This window comes from Scyliorhinus canicula, chromosome 11 (assembly GCF_902713615.1).
Source record: "Scyliorhinus canicula chromosome 11, sScyCan1.1, whole genome shotgun sequence".
Taxonomy (NCBI): domain Eukaryota; kingdom Metazoa; phylum Chordata; class Chondrichthyes; order Carcharhiniformes; family Scyliorhinidae; genus Scyliorhinus; species Scyliorhinus canicula.
The window spans coordinates 17,351,673-17,375,391 of NC_052156.1; the positions used below are offsets into that span (position 1 = coordinate 17,351,673).

General features: G+C 42.9%; 1 protein-coding gene across 1 annotated transcript in view; it reads right to left on the reverse strand.

Moving 5' to 3' along the window:
• gnai2a (guanine nucleotide binding protein (G protein), alpha inhibiting activity polypeptide 2a) overlaps positions 1-23,719 on the reverse strand; it is a 249,281-nt gene that overhangs the window by 124,573 nt on the left and 100,989 nt on the right. Inside the window, exons 3-4 of the mRNA XM_038812350.1 lie at positions 22,188-22,329; positions 14,683-14,843 (exon numbers count right to left, since the gene is read on the reverse strand). Coding sequence (XP_038668278.1) covers positions 14,683-14,843; positions 22,188-22,329 — 303 coding nt within the window. The remainder of the gene's footprint in view (positions 1-14,682; positions 14,844-22,187; positions 22,330-23,719) is intronic.

A 23,719-nucleotide genomic window follows, 5' to 3' on the forward strand; every position in this document is an offset into this window, starting at 1 on the left:
GAGTATTTTGGGCTCCATCGAGGTACCAGGCAGGGATGCCCCCTATCCCCCTTACTATTTGCATTAGCGATCGAACCGTTGGCGATGGCACTGAGGGGTTCAGGGGGGTGGAGAGGACTGACAAGGGGAGGGGAGGAACATCGGGTATCACTCTATGCGGATGATTTGTTGTTATATGTGGCGGACCCGGAAGGGTGAATGCCGGAGGTAATGGAAATACTAGCGGAGTTTGGGGACTTTTCGGGATATAAATTAAATATGGGTAAAAGTGAGGTCTTTGTGATACACCCGGGAGATCAGGGGGAGGGAATTGGGCGGCTCCCCTTTAAGAGAGCAGTAAAGAGCTTCAGGTACTTGGGGGTGCAGGTGGCAAGGAACTGGGGGACCCTCCACAAGCTGAACTTTTCAAGGCTGGTGGAGCAGATGGAGGAGGAGTTCAAGAGGTGGGACATGGTACCGCTGTCGCTAGCAGGGAGGGTGCAGTCAGTCAAAATGACGGTCCTCCCGAGGTTCTTGTTTCTGTTCCAGTGCTTGCCCATCTTTCTCCCCAGGGCCTTCTTCAAGAAGGTAACTAGCAGCATTATGGGCTATGTGTGGGCACATGGCACCCCTAGAGTGAGAAGGATTTTATTGGAACGGAGTAGGGACAGTGGAGGATTAGCGCTACCCAATCTTTCCGGATACTACTGGGCGGCGAACGCATCGATGGTACGCAAGTGGGTGATGGAGGGGGAGGGGGCAGCTTGGAAACGTATGGAGAGGGCGTCCTGCGGCAATACAAGCCTGGGGGCGCTAGTAACGGCACCATGGCCGCTCCCCCCCACAAGGTATACCACGAGTCCGGTAGTGGCGGCCACCCTTAAAATCTGGGGGCAGTGGAGGCGACACAGGGGGGAAGTGGGGGGTCTGATGGCGGCGCCACTGAGAGGGAACCACAGATTTGTCCCGGGGAACACTGGCGGGGGATTCCAGAGCTGGCACAGGGCGGGCATCAGGCAACTGAGGGACATGTTCATAGAGGGGAGGTTTGCGAGCCTGGGAGAGCTGGAGGAGAAATTTGAGCTCCCCCCGGGGAACACGTTTAGATACCTGCAGGTGAAGGCATTTGCCAGACGACAGGTGGAAGGATTTCCCTTGCTTCCCGATAGAGGGGTGAGTGATAGGGTGCTGTCAGGGGTCTGGGTCGGAGAAGGGAAGGTCTCGGACATCTACAAAATAATGCAGGAGGTGGAGGAGGTACCGATAGAGGAGCTGAAAGACAAGTGGGAGGCGGAGCTGGGAGAGCAGATAGAAGATGGGACATGGGCGGATGCCCTAGAGAGGGTCAATTCGTCGTCGTCGTGCGCAAGGTTGGGCCTCATCCAATTTAAGGTGCTGCACAGAGCCCATATGACGGGGACTAGGATGAGTCGGTTCTTCGGGGGTGAGGACAGGTGTGTTAGGTGTTCGGGAAGCCCTGCGAACCATGTACATATGTTCTGGATGTGTCCGGCACTGGAAGAGTTCTGGGAGGGGGTGGCGGGGGACGGTATCGAGAGTGGTGGGAACCAGGGTCAAACCAGGGTGGGGGCTAGCGATTTTTGGGGTTGGGGTGGAGCCAGGAGTACAGGAGGCAAGGGAGGCCGGAATATTGGCCTTTGCGTCCTTGGTAGCTCGGAGAAGGATCTTGATTCAGTGGAGGGACACAAGGCCACCAAGTGTTAACACCTGGTTAAACGACATGGCAAGCTTCATCCAATTGGAAAGAATCAAATTCGCCCTGAGAGGGTCGGTACAGGGGTTCTTCCGGCGGTGGCAGCCCTTCCTTGACTTTCTGGATCAGAGATAGGAACTGGAGGCCGAAACAGCAGCAACCCGGGGAGAAAGGGGGGGGGGGGGGGGGGGAAGGGAGGGGGGGGGGGGATAGCAACGAAGGGAGCACGTCAGCGGGGGGTCGCGGGCAATGACTGCCCGAGGCCATCGGCAGAAAGGGAAAAACGGTTTGGTTGCTAGACTGGTAGCGCGGGGGGGGGGGGGGGGGTGGGTGGTGGTGGTGCGCGCGGGGGAGGGCGTGGGGAGGATTTTCCAGGGGGGATTTGTTGTGTTATAATTTAAAATGTAGTAGGGGTAAATGTTTGTATCGAAAAATTTCAATAAAAATTATTTTAAAAAAAAAGATTCGCGCAGCCGGCAGGGGGGGGGGGGGTCGGAGAATTACGTCCACTATTCCTCATAAGGCTGCATATGCGAGTTAATGGCAAGCACAATAGGTCATACCCTCAGAGGAGTGGGAATTACAGTCAGATCGCCACTCCGTTCCTTTTTACTGACCTTAGTCAGGAGCTGTACCTTCCTCACCCACCCTTGGGTGATTTGGGCCTCCTCAAAAGAGTACAGTGCAGTGGGTGCCCGAAGCCTTCCAGTTCCGTGTCGCAGAGTCAGATGAAAAGTCCCTTTTTATGGCACTAGCTCCACATGGACAGTGACCCGAGGTCGGGATCAAACCCGGGTCCTCGGTGCCATGAGGCAGCTGTGCTAACCACTGCACCACCGTGCCGCCCCTCTCCGTAACTAATCTGTGAAGATATTCAGAACCATCCAATATCTCTGATTTAAATCAGAGTACTAGACGGTTCTCAGTGCAGGGCATCCCATCGGAGGTTTGAACTTAACCGGGCAAAGCCCTTGCACGAGGACTTCCAGGGGCATCCTTCAGCGCATCTGATGAGTACCTCCAGAGTGCAACCCCACCCACTCTCAGAGATCAGAAGGTACAGTAAATATTTTTTTCCCAAATTCCTTCTTCCCACTTCACTGTCAAGAGAAGATGTTCCTTCATGTCGTCCAGTATGGTAACTGCTTTAAGCTGTACACAAAAGACATATCTCATTTAACCATCAACAAGTAAAATGGGCATGCAAACGGCGGCATTTTCTCTCTGAGCACGTCTTCATAAGCAGTGCACACATTGCATACAGTGTTGTAACGGATTCTTGCTTTCTTCCCCAGGTGCACCAACCTGCCACTCAACGTGCGAGTCATTTGCAATCCGTGGTCATGAGATTTATCAATATTCAGCCAGCCTGCTGCACTGAGGCTCATTACTAAATTACTAGAGAAGCAAGACACAACATGTGCAGCAGGATTTGGACATCGTCAGCAAGGGCACCAAAGACGGTTATGGCAGCCTGCAACAGAGGTTCTCTATGTTAAATGTTGCTGAGGTTGCAGGCATTTCCAGAATTCTGTAGACAGTGAGGTAGAAGCTTAGAAAGGTGATTATTGTAGAACTACCCTGCAGTATTAAATCATCTGTGAATTATGGAACAGATACCATTGGTTATTTTTGTGACTAAGTGACATTTCATCGAACTGAGCTGTAACACAATTCCACAGCTTCAGAAACATCAGCCCATCGTTTAACTCCATCTGCTTTGGCAAATATAAAATCTTCTCCTCAATAGACTTGAAATTCCTGAAAGATTTCCCTCTATTGCTTGTAGACCCCCCCCCCCCCCCCCCCCCCCCCGCAGTACAAGCCTGATGACTGAGTGACAGGTGATTGAACCAATCAGATTCCTCAGACACTAACAAAAACCCTTCATGCCTCCAAGCGATGGGGCCGCCGCCCAATTCATTCAACAACAACTTGCGGTTATACAAAGAACACAGAAAAGTACAGCACAGGAACAGGCCCTTCGGCCCTCCAAGTCTGTGCCGACCATGCTGCCCATCTAAACTAAAATCTGCTACACTTCCTGGGTCCGTATCCCTCTATTCCCATCCTATTCATGTATTTGTCAAGATGCCCCTTAAATGTCACTATCGTTCCTGCTTCCACCACCTCCGCCGGCAGCGAGTTCCAGGCACTCACTACACTCGGTGTAAAAAAAAACTTGCCTTGTACATCTCCTCTAAACCTTGCTCCTCGCACCTTAAACCTATGCCCCCCAGTAATTGACCCCTCTACCCTGGGGAAAAGCCTCTGACTCTCCACTCTGTCTATGCTCCTCATAATTTTCTAGACCTCCATCAGACCGCCCCTCAACCTCCGTCGTTCCAGTGAGAACAAACCAAGTTTATTTAACCGCTCCTCATAGCTAATGCCCTCCATACCAGACAACATCCTGGTAAATCTCTTCTGCACCCTCACTAAAGCCTCCACATCCTTCTGGTAGTGTGGCAACCAGAATTGAACACTATACTCCAAGTGTGGCCTAACTAAGGTTCTATACAGCTGCAACATGACTTGCCAATTCTTATACTCAATGCCCCGGCCAATGAAGGCAAGCAAGGGGTATGCCTTCTTGACTATCTTCTCCACCTGTGTTGCCCCTTTCAGTGACCTGTGGACCTGTACACATAGATTTCTGACTTTTAATACTCTTGAGGATTCTACCATTCACTGTATGTTCCCTACCTGCATTAGACCTTCCAAAATGCATTACCTCACATTTGTCCAGATTTTTAAATTTTATTTCAGAATACATAGCTGGTTTATTGTTGATTGCCTGATACAACATCATACATGGTTTGAATACAACAAAGAAACTTCAAAATCAGGAAAATTTAAGTAGAACAATTAACACTAAAACATTTCTATTGGAAATGTGCTAAATATACAAATGTCTGTCATTTCATACCATCTTATTGCAGTTTTCTTATGAGTTACTAGCCTAAATAGCACACTTCTTCTGTAGTCATGCATATCGGAGTACCATTAATATTATAAAACTGTTTCAAGCAGTTTCAGAGGCATTCACAAATTGTGACACCCAGCGACAAAAGCTTGGTCGAAGAGGCACATTATAAGGAGTTCATTTTCAGAGATAAGACCATAAGACATAGGAGCAGAATTAAGGCCACTCAGCCCATAGAGTCTGCTCCACCATTCAATCATGCCCCCCCCCCCCCCCATTCTCCTGCCTTCTCCCCATAACCCCCGATCTCCTTATTAATCAAGAACCTATCTATCTCTGTCTTAAAGACATTCAGTGATTTGGCCTCCAAAGCCTTCTGCGGTAAAGAGTTCCACAGATTCACCACCCTCTGGCTGAAGAAATTCCGCCTCATCTCAGTTTTAAAGGATTGTCCCTTTAGTCTGAGATGGTGTCCTCTGGTTCTAGATTTTCCTGCAATTGGAAACATCCTCTGCACGTCCGCTCTATCCAGGCCGTGCAGTATCCTGTAAGTTTCAATACAATCCCCCCCTCATCCTTCTAAACTCCAACGAGTACAGACCCAGAGTCCTCAACCATTCCTTAAACAACAAGTTTTTCATTCCAGGGATCATTCTTGTGAACTTCCTCTGGACCCTTTCCAAGGCTAGCACATCCTTCCTTAGATACGAGGCCCAAGACTGCTCACAATACTCCAAATGGGGTCTGACCAGAGCCTTATACAGCCTCAGAAGTACATCCCTGGTCTTCTTTCTCGCCCCCTTGACATGAATGCCAACATTGTATTTGCCTTCTTAACAGCCGACTGACATTAACCTTAAGAGAATCGTGAACAAGGACTCCCAAGTCCCTTTGTGCTTCTGATTTCCTAAACTTCCAAATCTTTCTGCAGCCCTCTTGCTTCCTCAATACTACCTGTCCCTCTACAGATCTTTGTATCATCTGTAAACTTAGCAACAGTGCCTTCAGTTCCTTCTTCCAAATCATTAACGTATATTGTAAAAAGTTGTGGTCCCAGCACAGACCCCTGAGGCACACCACTAGTCACCGGCTGCCATCCTGAAAAATAACCCTTTTCCCCACTCTCTGCCAGTCAGCCAATCCTCTATCCATGCCAGGATCTTACCCTTAACACCACGGGTTTTTAAACTTATTTAACAGCCTCCAATGTGGTTTAAGATGCTCCTTAACAGGCCAGATCTCGGGAATAATGGGGTAAATTCTAAAAGCAATGGGAGGAAAATCTATGAGGAATTTCAAGTCTATTGAGTAGGTTTTCAAGTTGCAGAAGTAGACCAAGTTAAAGAATGGTGATAATAATCGACTATTTCCTGATAGATCTGATAGGTAAAAAGGCTATTTTAATGTAAATATTAAGCCCCAGTTTTAATACCCATTTTAAATTGAGGATTTCAGCACTCACAACCTCAGGTCATGACAAACACATAGCTTCAACAGAGACACAAAAAGCCTGACACATGCATAAACTAATTGGAGATAAAAACAACATTTTCACTAAGCAAGATGAAAAAGCTATTGGTCTAATAAACATATTTTCAAAGACAGTTTGACATTAAGAAATGAGCTGTACCAGTAATCAAATCAAGGCCAAGTAAGCACCATAGCAACATGAAGGCACCATTGTCCAAAATTTAAAGCAAAGTCAGCAAAAAAACAGTAGAAATCAGTCTTGATAAAAGCACAGAATCGCATTCCATAACATACACAAATATTTAAACATGAAACATTCAGAACTTATGTTGCACATTAAGGATTGACAGTTGACCATCGAATCAGATGTATTTGATACTAACCCAAACCAATTAGGATGATATAGAGGTGTAGATAGATGTCTACTGATAAGATTCTCCTTAAACATGATGGTCCGTATGGTCATCTTTATCCAGGATCATTCTATACTTTGATCTAACTATTTGCTATCCTTATTTTCATATTTTCACTTTCCACTCTAACTCTTGAAGTAAATGGAGGCGATTTTGCTGTAAGCAAGAAACTATTTCTGTATTATTTTGAAAGTTAAATTGTTTATAAGTTACTTCTCTTTAAGTCCTTTTGCTAGCCGGACTTTATTGAGAATAGATTCAAGTTTCTGCCAATTGTAATCAAATAGAGGCAATAAAGATTCTTTTTTGCATCCGAGAAGTTTAACCCCAATTTCTACTGAGTTTTACTGTCACAAGACTGCACTAATTCCGCATGGTAGATCTCATCAGATGGGCCAACATTTCTGAAGATGCGGAATTGCATCACAGCTCAGTTCAATGAAATGTCACGCAGACATAAAATAACCGATGATATCTGCTCCATTGTCCACAACTGATTTAATATTCTGGGGATGGTCAACAATGGGCCAGAAACTGCTAAATCATTTCCGCTGGGAAGATCTGATCTATTTCTGGATATTATTTTTGTCGAAAAAGGCGTGAGCTCAGAACTTGATTGTTTAATTTTTAAATTTTTTGTAAAGTCTGGCGGTAACCTTTGCTCTTCAGACAAAGTAACATTGTTCAGTGGACACCTGAAATCTTTATCGAGGGCCTCAGGGGGCTGCGAACCCCTGCTCGAGAACCTCGACTTTCCCATATCCAATCCTTTGCTGTCAGGATTCTTGAGAATAACTGCAGGTTATTCCAGTTTTGGACGTAAGAGAGAGAGAGTCTTTGACCTTTAACCTCCATTATAGGCTAGTGCTGGCTATAGCATTGTACAATCCGATCAAAGGAGTGTAATTTCCTATCCTTGTCATAGCTAATTTCTCATTATTACAGCTGTAATTGGAAGCAACTATTGAACCATTTATCGCATTCCTGCCTCATCAACAAGTTAATCATGGGAGTAACTAAACACTACGTTAAACAGCTTCAACAATTAATGCAGAAGTGGTCACAACCTCTGAAAATTCATGCGAGATGCTGCGGAAAAAATTAAATAAGGTGATGTGTTATTGTATTATTTTGTGATACTGTGGCGAAAACCACTGTGGTGGATCTTGGAGTCCCTCAATTTTCCCACAAAGCAAGCTCCAGACTCTGACCATATCACCATCAGTTATAAAGCGTTCTCCATAATAAAACTGGAACTGAATAATGGTCAAAAACCATCTCCTGCACTTTACTTCCTGTTTTGTTACCTGTGTGGTAGGTAACATGTGCTACTCAATCCTTGGTTAGTAATGAGGTATTCTGGTATTCTGAATCTCGATGAATAAACTGAAGTCGTCCAGTAGTAACAAAAGGTTTATTGAGTAACTACAATATTTACATGAGCTCTTTAGTTTAACTTTGATACTAGTGATAAGGTTAACAAGATTTAACTACGGTAACTATACGTAACTCCCATGAGCCATCTAAATTAGTCTGCTATTGCTTTGGTCACCGTGCACCCAAGAGAGAGAGACCCAATGTGGCTTCCTTTTATACCCCTGTTGGTCCGGCCCTCTAGTGATCATGTGGTGCTACTGATTACACATTAACCCCTTGTGTACATGCACACATAGACATCACTATACTTCCTTTGTACATTCCAGCCAATTACAGCAAAACAAGGGGGAAATGGTTAAACAATGGCTTGGTTAATCAGCAAAAGGGGTTCTCTAAGATTTGAAAAACTTTCCCCTAATTTGAGTACTCACTGAATTTGGTTGATGTAGAAAACGTTGAAACAACATGCATGTTAAATTCTAATTTCAGAAGATGCAAAGCAACAAACATCGAACTTCAACAAACAAAATCAAGGTAATTGAGACACCATTATTCCAATTGAGGATCCTGAAATAATGTCAGTAAAAGTAAAGAGAGTCCCTCCACTGGAACTTGATAAAAATGAGTGATACAAAGGAATTTAGTCAGCTGGAAGCATCTAATGGGATCAGTGCCTACCCACTTCATTTATGTAAGCACAATGCGTCATCTCAAGTGATGGTAAACAAATATATACCAGAAAACCACTTGGCAGTAAGGACTTTCAAATCATTGTTCATGGAGTTAAATTCTCCAAATGACATGTGTTCACCTTGTGTCTTTAACGCAGTTAATAATAGAATAGAATTTACAGTGCAGAAGGAGGCAATTCAGCCCATCGAGCCTGCACCAGCCCTTGGAAAGAGCACCCTACTAAAGCCTCATGTCTACACCTTATCCCCTTTATCCCCGTAACTCCATTTAATCTTTTTGAACACGAATGGCCAATCCACCTAACCTGCACATCTGTGGACTGTGGGAGGATACCGGAGCACCCGGAGGAAACCCACGCACACACGGGGAGAACGTGCAGACTCCACACAGACAGTGACCCAAGCCGGGAATCGAACCTGGGACCCTGGAGCAGTGAAGCAACTGTGCTAACCACGGTCCCATGGTTTCTCAGGTTAAGAAATCAGTGAAGGCTTCGTTATTTATTATGGTTCATCAAATTAAAATCAATAATTTACAATGAATTGCAGCACAAGAATATATTATATATTTTGCATATCTGAGCCATTATAGGCTCTCAAGAGTAATTTTGTGCTAATTTAACAATCAGGTCATTACATATGTACAAGGAAAAGGTCATGGTAAAGACGTGATGCTCTGAGCTTCTCCCACAATTCCATGGGTCTACAGAGCATGAAGATGGGAAAGCCGCTTCCTCCCGAGGCACCGAGCAAATGCAATCGACTAAGTTCATTAAATTCTTTCATTGGATGTGGATGTCGCTGGCAAAGCCATATTTGTTGCCCATCCTAATTGCCCTTAAACAGAGAGGCTTGCTAGGCAATTTCAGAGGGCATTTACAAATCAATCACATTGCTCTGGATCTGGAGTAACATGTGGGCCAGACCAGATCAGGGTACAAGAACATATGATGTTAAGAAATAGGAGGAGCAGACCACATAGCCCATCAAGCCTGCTCCGCCATTCAATACAATTATAGCTGACTTTGGATTTCAACTCCATTTTCCTACCTACTTCCTATATCCCTTGCTTCCCTGTGAGACAGAAAGATCCGTCTATCCCAGCTTCAAATGTATTCAAGGATGGAGCACCACAACCCTCCTGGGGTAGAGAATTGCAATGGCTCACAACCCTCTGAACTAATTTCTCCTCGCCTCAGTCCTACATTATTGGCGCCCTATCCTGAGGCTATGCCCATGTTTTAGATTCCCTGATGGGCACAACTAATCACTAAATCGATTAAGCCCCTTCAAAATCTTGTAGGTTTCGCCTCTCTTTCTTCTAAACTCCAGAGAATACAAGCCCAATTTACTCAGACTCTCATCATAGAACAACCCTCTCATCCCAGGATCCACAAAGGCAGTGCACCACCAACTTCAAGGGAAATCGGGGATGGGCAATAAATGCTGGCCAACCAGCGAAGCCTGCATCCCACAAGTACATTGCAAAAGAAATTCGCTGTACTGCTCCAATTCAAGTAAATCCTTTCTTTAACCTGGAGACCAAAATTGCAAAACTCTGGATGCAGTCTCACCAAGACCAAGACTTATAATAAAGGTTTGCAATAAATATTTGCTTCCAAATTCTCTACCCCAGGAGGGTTGTGGTGCTCCATCCTTGAATAAATTTGAAGCATGCTAATTTTCTGCATCCCTTTGTACATGTACATGCACATTGAAGTCTCTTTGAACAACACCTAAAGTTTTCTCATCTTTAAAAAATAATTTTTTTATACTTATGACTAAAGTTAATAACTTTTCTATATTATACTCCATCTGCCATATTGCTGCCCACTTATTATATGTCTCCAAATGTCTTTGCAGCCTCCCCACATACCTTCCCACCAAGCTTGGTACCACCAGCAAACTTTGATACATTATTTGCTGTCCCAAGTTAGGTCTCTGCTGCGGTATGCTGAGTAAGCTAATCTCAGTTAGCACAGCAACAGAGGAAGGAGAAAGCTCGGCTTCCCTGCATGTGTGGATGTTAAGAATAGTACTTGGCTTTAGAATCAGTCTGTTACCACTCACTGGGAAAGCGCACTCTCATATTGTGCAAGATGAAACCTTGTGGAGCTTTATTCCAGCAAGAATTAAGCAGCATTAGAAAAGAAAAACATTTGTGGAAGAACATTTGTTATTGGGAGGTCAACTCCTGCCTCTGCAAGATGCTATATTCTATGACACCAACCTAGCTATGTTATTGATGCATGGGAAAGGCACAAAGAGAGAGACTATAATCCTCTGTACACTGTCCTGGTATTGGCACGGTCAGTTCTTGGTGAGCTTTGAGAAATAAAGGAGACACCCATCTTCATTACAGGGAGAAAGTATCTGCCAATATCGGTGACATGTTAATCCAGCAGCTTCTGACCCTTAAATATTAGGCCTGTCCAACTTGGGAGGAAAACATGTGCGCAGTAATTTGAAGTTGGCCATCAGATAGGAATGTTTTACATGATGTGGAAGATTATTTTAAATTGGAAACACATCTTTTGCATAATACTGCACATTGCATACTTTAGACAGCTATATAAGGCACAAACAGGACAAGTTATATTTAGGCCATGTCTCAAGTTAAGACAACCCGCACCCAAAACACGGGAAGACCAATACATGCTGGTGGCCCGCTCAAAGCGCACGTTAAAACTCCCCTGATTAATATGTCTATTCAGCAATATCGTCAGAGAAACGGAATTCTACCATTTCATGGTCAATGCATCATCAAACAATCATATCACTATTACAAGATATTATTGTTCCATTGCAATTAGATCACTGCACTACCTCAAAGAGTGATGGATCAACTTGAAGCGGTTCAAATGTGAGCACAATTTATCATCATATTGCAGTAAAATGTCTGTGCTCACGATTCCCTAATTATAGCTTGTTAAACGAATTACAATCCTATTCTGGTACAATGGGAATAAAGTTAGTGAATTACCGTGATCGACCAAGACTCATACCCTCTGCGGAGTCTTAGAACTATGGTACAATTGAGTCCGAACAAATATCTCACAGCCCTTTTAATTTTGAACACTGCTACTTTTATAATGCAAATTATTCCTCTTGGTGTCAGGTTAAAGTAGCTCTTCACGACAATACCAATTTACCACTGTTAGACAGGTGCCCCAACTCTGCATGGTTGGCCATGTGCTTAGGATGTCAGAGTCCGGACTGCCAAAGCAAATCTTTCTTGCCCAGCGCTCGGAAGGCTCCCGAAAAAGAGGACGACAAAGGAAGCACTTCAAAGACCCCTGACTGCCTACCTCAAGAAATGCAACATAGATGTCAATAATTGAGGAGATAGAACATAGAACATAGAACGATACAGCACAGTACAGGCCCTTCGGCCCTCGATGTTGCACCGACATGGAAAAAAAAAACTAAAGGCCATCTAACCTACACTATGCCCTTATCATCCATATGCTTATCCAATAAACTTTTAAATGCCCTCAATGTTGGCGAGTTCACTACTGTTGCAGGTAGGGCATTCCACGGCCTCACCACTCTTTGCGTAAAAAACCCACCTCTGACCTCTGTCCTATATCTATTACCCCTCAATTTAAGGCTATGTCCCCTCGTGCTAGCCACCTCCATCCGCGGGAGAAGGCTCTCGCTGTCCACCCTATCTAACCCTCTGATCATTTTGTATGTCTCTATTAAGTCACCTCTTAACCTTCTTCTCTCTAACGAAAACAACTTCAAGTCCATCAGCCTTTCCTCATAAGATTTTCCCTCCATACCAGGCAACATCCTGGTAAATCTCCTCTGCACCCATTCCAAAGCTTCCACGTCCTTCCTATAATGAGGCGACCAGAACTGTACGCAATACTCCAAATGCGGCCGTACTAGAGTTTTGTACAACTGTAACATGACCTCATGGCTCCGGAACTCAATCCCTCTACCAATAAAGGCCAACACACCATAGGCCTTCTTCACAACCCTATCAACCTGGGTGGCAACTTTCAGGGATCTATGTACATCTTTGCTCAAATAAGACCTTCTTGAAGTTACACAATTCTTAGAAGCCTCCCGACTGCAAGAGGAGGCCCGGAAAAGGAGCATGAGAAAGGAATATCAGTAATCGGGGTCCAAGGACGCACCCCAACCCCTGGAAACACCTGCTAAGTGTGTGATTGAAGATGCAGCTCTGTGCGCAGCATGGTGGTGCAGTGGTTAGTATTGCTGCCTCACGCCGCTGAGGACCCAGGTACGATTCCGGCCCCGGGTCACTGTCTGTACGGAGTTTGCACATTCTCCCCATATTACCCCCACAACTCAAAGATGTGCAGTGTAGGTGGATTGACAAAGTTAAATTTCTCCTTAATAAAAAGAAGATGCGGCTCTACAATTGGGCTAGTCAGCCACGTAAGGACCCACAGAATCCATGACCAGTAATACGGAGTTTCTTAGGTGGACAATCATGCTCGAGTGATCGCTGAAGAAGAGATGTTACTTGATCAAAGCATTTTGTTCTTGAGAAACAGTCTGAATGAAGATTGCGCATCTGATTCAAAATCCCTCCATAACCACACCCCTGGCCCCTCAACCTATCCAGATTTTGTCCCCTCTTTACGATTAGAAGTTCAGCTGGAGTAAAATCTGGTAACTCACTCAAAATTGAGGCCAAATAGTGAGTGCTACATGGCTATTCACTTGTGGGAACTGTAACAGCTGGGCCTGGTGTACATCACACAACTTATAACTGGGGTAATGGATTGCAATCGACAGCAAAATCCACAGTGCTACTGTACAAATAACACCGTATGCATAAATAAACTCAGTGAATATATTAAGCAAAAATGGAGTTAAGACTGTGCTTCAAGATAGTCTAACCAGCCTGTTGATTGTGATATGGTTGGGCCTATAAGGTATATCTTACTCAACACACTTCTTATAAAATCTGTTCCTTTCAGTTAGTGAGCAGCTGCTCGTCAGGTGCCAGTCCATCTGTTTGGCCTGGAATAGTTCTAGTTGAAGCCTACGAGCCAGGTATGGAGACAACATCAAGTTTTTCCAGAATATACTTTAACTGGGCATTAGCAACATCTTCACCAGAATCACAGAACTATGACACACTGAGCACAGTTGGAAATCACAGAGGCATCAATTTAAAAATGAACGAATTAACTCAGTTTTTAAAAATTGAAAATTTAATTAACCAAATTGCCGAGGACAGAGTCTTGACTGTAGAAAGTGAGATAAATTACATTTAAGTACACATACCTCATCCATAATACCACTCAAAAGCATCCTCTGTATATAAATCTTACACACACACACACAAAGTATGCATCACCAGCTTAAATATCATCAGATAACCCCAAGCACTGAAATCATGTGGAACACCACATCATGGCTATCCATTTAAACGTCTGTTTGAGCATACAACACTCAATGCTCATCAAATCACTGGGGAGGTTTCGGTCTTTTATCCCCCACGGAGGTGAAATAAGGGTGTGCTCACCCCAGTCCAACGCCGGCATCTCCACGTCATACTATAAAGTATGCCATGCTTTCATTCTTGTTATTGCTGTTTGGAAACAGTTAATATCTGGAACATACTGTATTATTGGACACCATTTTCTAAGGGTATAGATCCAATTTTCCTTGCCAGATTTCACGCCAACTATTTCCACAAAAACTACACATTTAATAATTTCCTCCTTAATGGAAATTCATTTTAATTGCACTGCAGTTAATGATCACTATCTGGATTGGTGCTTGTATTTATCCTCCCAGTACAAATAGTAGAATATATTTTCAAAATGACAGGTTTATTTACTATAAGAATTGCACAGAACAATCAGACAGATTGAAAAAACATGTGGCTACGAGATAAATTAAATGCATCCCAAATGCTGCCACGAAGCATTATGTTGGTGACAATGCAACATTAACAAGAGATCGTTAAAATAAAGCAACATTGGACATTTTGGTTTAGATCTGATCAAAGATGTAGCAAATGTCTAGTGGCATCAGATACCACCTGCTGTTTATTTCTTTCAGCCAAGCAGCCAAATCCAAACGAATGCAGCAAAGAGAAAAGGAAAATATTTTGAGACTTACTAAGCAGCGGAATCATTGAGTTGGTATTCCCTGGATCGACCAAAACAACCCTGAACTCCAGCGTCGCCCCACAGCCTTCTGATCACATTTGCTAGATCATCAGGCAAGATGCCCTGCTCCTCAGCAGTACCAGATAATGCAAACAGCTGGCGTGCATCATCCTGAAGAAAGAACACATTAAATGTTAGAAGATTGCAGTTATTGTCAGCCTCCATCTCATACTGGATTACGTTTTTCCCTCTTCTCCCACCACAAAACAAATTCATAACCGTAATTTTACCATGAAGATCATCATTTGATCATCTTAACATGTTACTTTGGTGGATAATGCCAGTCAACAATAGCATCAAGCTATCTCAGTTTAAATTCAGCACAACCAGTTGAAGAATAAACCTCCCGCTATTTTAAACAATGTGCTTCAATCCCAAGGTATCAGTGCTCCCTACAATCGTGCAATGTTCTTACTTCATACCAGCTATCTGTTTGACCTTTCAATGCGAGTTGGACCAGATTATTGGTGGTTTTTGCTTGGCCCACTCTGTCCAGGAGCTACTTTGAGAATCCATAGAATCCCCACAGTGCAGGAGGCGGTCATTCCGCCCATCGTGTCTGCACCAACCCACTGACCGAGGCTCACTACCCCGCTCTATCCTTGTGGTGCTCAAACTAATTCATTTAAGGCTCCAATAGCAGAGAGAAAAATTTGCAACATATCACTTTCTGGATTTGAATCCTGTAATACTGGTAGCAGGGAGCCAATGCACCAGAAAAGCATTCTCTTTCATCAGGATCTCTTTATAATATAAGGTCACAAATTAGATTTCCGCTTATTCCAGTGACTTCAAGTACCCGTAGAAACGTAATAGCATTAAAGGCCCAAGTAACTCAAGGAAATCAGAAAGTTCAGTTTTGATCAAGGGCACACTTTAGAACATTACAACCTATCTGTCTTTTCCTTCTACATACTGGCTGTGTATGTTTACTGCTTCATGGTTATTTCATCTTTCCAGAAGTTTACTTTCATGTTTCAGAAAGCGATAAGCATCAAGGATTTAACTTTGTTAAATTTCAAACATTAAATTCTACTTTATCGACTTGTCAATATTACAGCACTCTTCATAATAGTTTCCCCCAGCTGACACATCTGAAAGGCTGAAAGACTAATTTCGCAAACTTAAGTTTTGTCTTGACTGCACCCTGAATAACACTTTTCACTATGTGTAGGGGCTGGTTTAGCACAGTGGGCTAAACAGCTGGCTTGTAATGCAGAACAAGGCCAGCAACGCGGGTTCAATTCCCGTACTGGCCTCCGCGAACAGGCGCCGGAATGTGGCGACTAGGGGCTTTTCACAGTAACTTCATTGAAGCCTACTTGTGACAATAAGCGATTATTATATTGTATTATATTATTATGTACCTAGGTGAACATGACAATAAATCAAATTCAAGTTACGAGAAGGGGAGAACAGCCAAAATCCTCGTTCCCTTCCCAACTGTCCGTAAATAGTAAGCTTTTGAGATGAAAACGAGCAGCAAGCTTTTCACGGGCTTAAATAAAGAAAGGTGGTTGTTTATTTAAGTACTCAACCTAAAATCTAACTCAATGGCATCCACTCACACAAACACACATAGATAGACACACATAAGGAAAGTACAGCTAAAGAAAATAGTACACTTTTGCAGCTTGTTTTAAAAAAAAGGGTAGAGTTCACGTGGCTATGTGCTGGAAAATATACATTGTGCTGGGAAACATACATGGTGGGCCTGAAGAAAAGTCATCTTCCTATCTTCAGTACAACTTGGGTGAATTCTACCGCCGAGTCAATTTCAGGACTCTCTCGAAATGATAGCTTTATGACCTGCAAAAAAGTCTACTTGCTTGAAAGCTTTGTACCAGGTGGTCAGTTGTTTGCATTGGTAGTCTCAAAAAGAAAAAGGCCTGAAGATTTTATGATATTACAACCTCAGGTTCTTAATGCATAGACGTAATTGCCGTAAGGTGGCACGATGGAGCAGTGATTAGCATTGCTGCCTCACAAGAAAAAGGCCTCAGCCTTTGGAGAGCAATTCTTATGGAAAAAAATATATGCATTTCTGGAATGGCTCAGTGGTTAGCACTGCTGTCTCATGGTGCCAAGAACCCGGGTTCGATCCTGGCCCTGGGTCACTGATAGAAACCAACTTTTTGTTATAGGTAAAAAGGTTTAGAGGAAGAAATTATTTAAAGAAATCATATTAACTAAAGTTTTAAATCAATATATGTTAACCGTAACAGTAAGAAAAGGCTGTCTGCTTGTGAATTGATCAGATAAACAAATGCTAGAGTTTGCAAGGCCAAACTGGCAGAAAGACTGTGTTAGAGAGGTGGGCTAAGATCCCAATTCCGTGTCCATGGTAACAAGTCACCCCATAGTAAGAATCTTTGGTGGGAAATGTGTTTGGCTCTGGAAAAATACAGAAATCTTTTATCTCTTAATTTGACAGACAGACACCTCGGCCGAATTAAATGAACTATAGATTAGTTAAAACCAATCACAGCTGTAAAAAGGCAACACTTTAAAGCTATTTATCTCCTTAAAGGTTCAGGTGTCAGGGTGGGAAAGCCATTCTAGAATCAATTCAACCTATCTTCTGAAACCTACTGTGTCTGCTTGCTTTGCAAAATCGCTGTTTTATTCTATTTTAAACTGCACAGTTGTTTTGTGCAGTGTATCTTGATTTGAAGAAATTACGAGCGGTCATTGTATTTTGAATTCAACACTCTGTATTTGCAAAAGACAAATCATTCTGATTAGCTTGCTGCAGGGCTAGTCGGAACATCCTAAGTTTTGAAATTGAAGCTTACCAGTAGACACTACTAGCTGACAAAATAAAAGTTGCAAATTGCTTTTAAACCACGAAGCCAGTCTTGAATTTCTGTTATTTGGTATATGGTACGGCATTACATGTATACGAATAGACACAGAGATCCCACAGTCACTGCCCGTGTGGAGTTTACACATTCTCCCAGTGTCTACGTGGGTCTCACCCCCACAGCCCAAAGATATGCAGGGTAGGTGGATTGGCCATGCTAAATTGCCCCTTAATTGGAAAAAAAAAATTGGGTACTCTAAATTGATTTTTTAAAAACATTGCTGCCTCAGTGCCTGGGCTTCAGGTTCAATTCCAGCCTTGGGTGACTGTCTGTCTGGGTAGGTTTCCTTCAGCTGCTTCTTCCACAAGTCCACAGATATGCAGGTTAGGTAGTGTTACAGGAATAGGGTGGGAGTGTGGCTCTAGGTAGGGTGCTCTTTCAGAGAGTTGATGAAGACTATATCAGCCAAATGGCCTCCTTCTGCACTGTAGGGATTCCATGGATCATTCTACCACGTCTCTCTTTCTGTAGTCAGCATTTAAAAAAATTAAAAGTCAAAACAGGCTGCCCTATGTGATTTCTCACACTGTGGTCCCTTTTCCAAATATGCCCATGTCCTTAGGTTGATGAGTCATATCCTCGTTTATTCGAAGACATTTATCTTGAGGGGGGGTAAGTCAATAATCTTCTTTGTTTAAAAAAAACGGTAGCCTTGTGGATAGCACAATCGCTTCACAGCTCCAGGGTCCCAGGTTCGATTCCGGCTTGGGTCACTGTCTGTGCGGAGTCTGCACATCCTCCCCGTGTGTGCGTGGGTTTCCTCCGGGTCCTCCGGTTTCCTCCCACAGTCCAAAGATGTGCAGGTTAGATGGATTGGCTATGATAAATTGCCCTTAGTGTCGGGTGGGGTTACTGGGTTATGGGGATAGGGTGGAGTTGTTGACCTTGGGTAGGGTGCTCTTTCCAAGAGCCGGTGCAGACTCGATGGGCTGAATGGCTTCCTTCTGCACTGTAAATTCTATGATAACTATGAATATGGAAATGTCTTTTGATGATCTCAGGATCTGAATAGTTTATACCATTTCAACTGTGCTGTGCCCTTTTGCTCTCTGTTAGAGCAGAGTGTCAAATTGTGAAAACACAGGCCAGGTCAGCTCCTCTTTGGTGGACATTTGCAGCAGCGCATGGTACATTTTAAAAAGAAACGGTCGTTTTAAAAAGAAAAGGTCCATTTCAAAGAGTCCACATTGAATAATATTTGGCATGACAATTTGTAAAACTCCTAAAACGGGCACATGTGTATTTAGAGCCCTAGAGTTGAACCTTGCCACATGCTTTTGGCTTTAAAAAGGATTACTCCAGAAGAGTTTCAGTAAATACTTTCCTCCCGCACCTGGATCAAACCATGGAGTGGAATTTTGCACAGGCAATTTTTATTCCTCCCACATTAATAATCTTCAAAATAGGGAATCTCAATTTCAGCCTTCTGTACTGAACAGGAAGACAATTATATTCTCATTTCTACATTGCTTGACCATCAAGGATATACAGGAAGAGTAATGGATAACACAAAGAACATTGCTATTATCAAATTAGACTCGACTGCTAGGGATTTTATGAAGAGCATTGCCCAAGAATCATCGTTATTGCCACCCAAAAGTCAACAAACTCAAATTAACCCAGTACACAACAGCGTATTGTTGCACAGGAACAATGCTTAGTGGTTAGCATTCAATAAGGTTAACAGTTAAAATGCTTTCCCTCATGAATCCCATCAACTTTAGCTTCCAGCCAGTTGCCTTTATTGGTTTTCCTCAATTGTTTGAGTTTCAATTGTTTGATCAGCAGGTGGGGAAATTATTTAAAATGGTTTCAAAATAAAAACTTTGCAAACCAGATTTTTAAAAGCACAACTGGACTTTTTTCTTAAGAGCAAAATATATGCTTTATCCATTACTCTGTTGAGGCCCTCAGGAGGAAAAGGGAGATAAACTATTAATGTCAACAACACACCACGCTTCAAATAAAATAAAATCACTATTCAATCTTTAATTTGCCACTCACTCCAAAAGGAAAATCCATGTAGTTTTTCCATTTACCTCATGTAAAAGTCAACCTTACCGTTTCAGGGATCAGAGCCCAAAAATGTCAGAAACAAGGTGTAATCTCTGCAATCACATCAGAAATATCAATTAACATGGTGGCGCAGTGGTTATCTCTGCTGCCGGATGGCGCTGAGGTCCCAGGTTCGATCCTGGTTCTGGGTCACTGTCCGGGTGGAGTTCGCCTAGGTTTCGCCCCCACAACCCAAAGATGTGCTGGGTAGGTGGATTGGCATCGCTAAATTGCCCCTTAATTGGAAGAAAATGAATTGGATACTCTAAATTTTTTTTTTAAACTTGCCTTGCTTATTCATATTGTCACATGCACCGAAGTACAGTGAAAAGTATTTTTCGGCAGGTGAATCCTGATAAAGGAACTGCATTCAGAAAGCTAGTGATGCGAAACAAACCTGTCGAACTTTAAATAACCTGGCGTTATACGGTTTCTTACAGGGAACAGATCAATCCGAGGGAGAGTCGTTGAGGATTGCCAAATATTTCCCAGTTTAACCGCAGAAATTAGTTTTTGTGGCGCCTCCACTACAGGTTTTATGCTTGCCTCGTCTCGAGGGGAAAACTGGGTAGACAATAACTCAATGGGCTGGCATATAATGTCTCTCTCCAAAACTATTCGAGTCCACAACAACTGTTCGGAAACAGGTAATTTTAAGCAATATTATTTTTATTTGTAGGTATTAGAAACAAAGTATAGCTTTAGGCACGTTTAACTTTGCATTTCTGTCGAAGCAAGGATTAAAACTTTAGTTAGCTTCATGTTAAAGAAAGGTGCCTGCATGTCTGTATGTTTTTGTTCCTTTAAAACTGTGCCTGCATTGAAATTAGAGAGTTTATGACATGAAAACAAACCTGGCTTAAAGAAAAATAAACTGAGTTATTGCTTAGCAAACAGAGGCCCACCCACACTGAAAAGCATAAGTGTTTGTGGTTCAGTTGGGACCAGGTAACCGAGAAGAAAGCAGCTATCACAGAAACTGCCAGTAGAGAGGCAGAACAATGGGGGGGGGGGGGGGGGGGGGGGGGGCAAGTCCCAGAAGCAAAAGAACAGATAGTTCCAGAACCAGGGAATGAAAGAGGAATTACAGAAAGATCAAAGTCAAAGGGACAAAGAACTGGAATCTGAACATGGAACTGTTAAAGAAAGGCTCCCAGTTAAAGACAGCTGAAAAGGTGCAGCAGACTTGGAGAAGTTGGCTAGCGAGAAGCCAGGCATCGGTGAGACCTTAATATAGCCCGTAAAGCAGTGCTTGGATACGTGAGAAATTGTGTGGAAGCTTGAATTCACGTGGCAATCCGAGGCAGAGGAATACTGAAAGGAGACATTGAAATTCTCAAAGTGGACTCTTGGAGAAAGCGTTATTTGGGAGAAGATTCTAAGGCGTGTGGAAGTCAAAGTTGCAGCGAGATGGGCAGGTTCAGCTCTGTGGGCTAGACAGCTGGTTTCTAATGCAGAACAAGGCCAGCAGCGCGGGTTCAATTCCCATGCCGGCTTACTCGAACAGGCGTCGGAATGTGGCGACTGGGGCTTTTCACAGTAAATTCATACTTGTGACAATAAAATATTATTATTAGATCAGTGGGGTCACAATAAGATAAGTATCTGGAGGGGTGGTATGATGAGACATCCAGAGGTTCTGCTGAGTGGTACGTATTTGCCACTTGATTTCAGAATGCGCCGTGTCCAACCTCAGTTAGCCTGTTGGTTTGCATGGACTGTGTACTTATCGAAAACATTAAGAGTGCAATGCAGTTGCAAGCATTAAAAATTGGATAGCTCAATATTTACGATAGGATAAAATCTACAAAATCCTAATCACAACTGTGAAATATTCATATCATTTGTATAATTCAACAAATTCGGTGCTCATTTAAAGCACAGTAATTACTAACTTTACAGCATCCACATACATCAATTCCACAGCAACAGAATTGGCCAATGCTTCAATTTTCTGTGGTTCCCCAGCCCCGTATCATGTTCACTTTTAGATCAAGAGAACCATGTTCCCAGGGATCAGCTAATCTTGATGGGTCAGGAGTAAGCAAGACATTGGTAAAGATGTTTCTCTTCTCAAGTCTCCGCTCGGTAGATCTGTGAGCGAATTCTTGAGATGGGAAACTTAGAGATGTAATCATGGCCAAATTCGCAAACGGGGTTCTGCTCTATAGCATGGAAGTGCAGTCCAGGTATAACAGCTCTGCAGTTCCTGACCAGCATGTGGAGACGAGAAATGGGACAAAAACAAAAAGTATGCTTTCACGGAAGAAGGGGCAGAGAAAGGAATAGGGGAGAAAAAAAGAAAGATAGAAAAGGAGGAAAAAGAAAAAAAAGTGGAGAGAAAATATGGTTAATGCATTTAAACATGTTCATATTTTGCAGTTTCTTCATGTTCATATTTCGCAGTTTCTTCACTATTTTGATTGTCCTGCTGCTACAACACAGCCAATGACACCCGCAGAAAGAGCATTAGTACCAAACCTACAGAGTCATTTACAAAAACCAATCACCAAATTAGACTGTTGATTTGACTTACTGCTCTGCCAGACTCTCCAAAATCTATCTTCAGGTTTCCCATAGCTTTGATGATGGCCATGATGGATTGGATGGTGTTACTGTATACCACAGCCTTGTACTGTCTGCATTCTTCTTCCGAGTACCCATCCTCATGGATAATCCTAGGGAAGCCATGAAAAAAATCCTTAAAATCCACAGAACACCATCATTGCTGTCAATTCACACAGCCAGAGAAAGAAATGTTTATGAAACCGTGGCCCTGGTTCCACCTCCTAACCAATTTCCAATTCATTCCGCCTCTGACACTGCCCCAATTATATTCCCGCTAATCAATTCAAACCAAATCCATTCAAACCAAAAATAAAGTGACACAGCTAAATCCACGATTCACAATTCAGAGGTATTTTTGATGCTAGCACTGTTAAGATTGTTGCTCATCGAGGCGGTTTCATTAGAATAGCTTAACTTGAAACCTTTGAACGTTCATTAAGTGTAGCTTGATCATAGAACTTCTAAAAAAGAAAAATATCCCAATTTATCAAGTTGAAGCTGGCAATTCAGTCAGTGCCCCCTAAATCACTACATTCCCCGAGATTCGAGCACAAAGCAAAACACTCATCATCCATCTCCTTTGACAATCATGAAAATCAATGAGCAACAGGGGTAAAGTGGAGACTCCCAAGGCACACATTTCTGCAGTTAAACAAGGAAACACAGATAAAAGGGACAATCCTAATCAGGAGATCAGCCACTGAATAGTTATTTGCATAAACAAATCATGCAAGTGTATTTGAGCAAGTATCGCCAAAATAAAACATCTCATTCTGGACTATTGCTTTGGCCAGTTTACTAAATATAACATAGTATCCCTTTTATGTGCTACATATCCTTTGACATAACATGATGCATGAACAGTATCTAGATTGGTTCTGGGCTCTGAAGAATAGTCGAAGAAGACTCAAAACGTTAACTCTGTTTCTGTTTCTCTCCACAGATGCTACCAGAGCTGCTTAGTTTTCATGGCATTTTCTGTTTATATGGATAGGTTGTCTCGTATCGATGACTTGAATATTGGAATGTATTGAGCATCCATTGTCTTAGTGCGTGGCCATCATAAATGATGGAACCAAATCTTGAGCACTTTTGTGAGATCACAATGTTGGGAAATTTTTTAAAAGACATGTTATTCTTGCAGTTTTGTTCAAGGAAATAAGAAATTTCAGTCTCCCTTTGCTGTATATCCCTGGACAGACCTCGAATTCTTTGGATACTATTCCAGCCTTTGTTTCTCCTGCTCAGCATACCTTTCTCCACCCACGGTTTACACACATCACACTGCCCCACTGTTAATAGGATGCAGAAAAGTTTTACGGAACAACCCCTCCTGTAAATGCATCTTAACATTTTTTTGGCAAACAATTTTCCATGATTGGAGAATTGCAATGTTCAAGAATGCATGATTTTTCCACTATTAGAATTTATTGGCAGCATTAAGTACCCTAGAACAAAAATAGCAAAAAATTGCCTCTAATCATCCAAAACCACAAATCC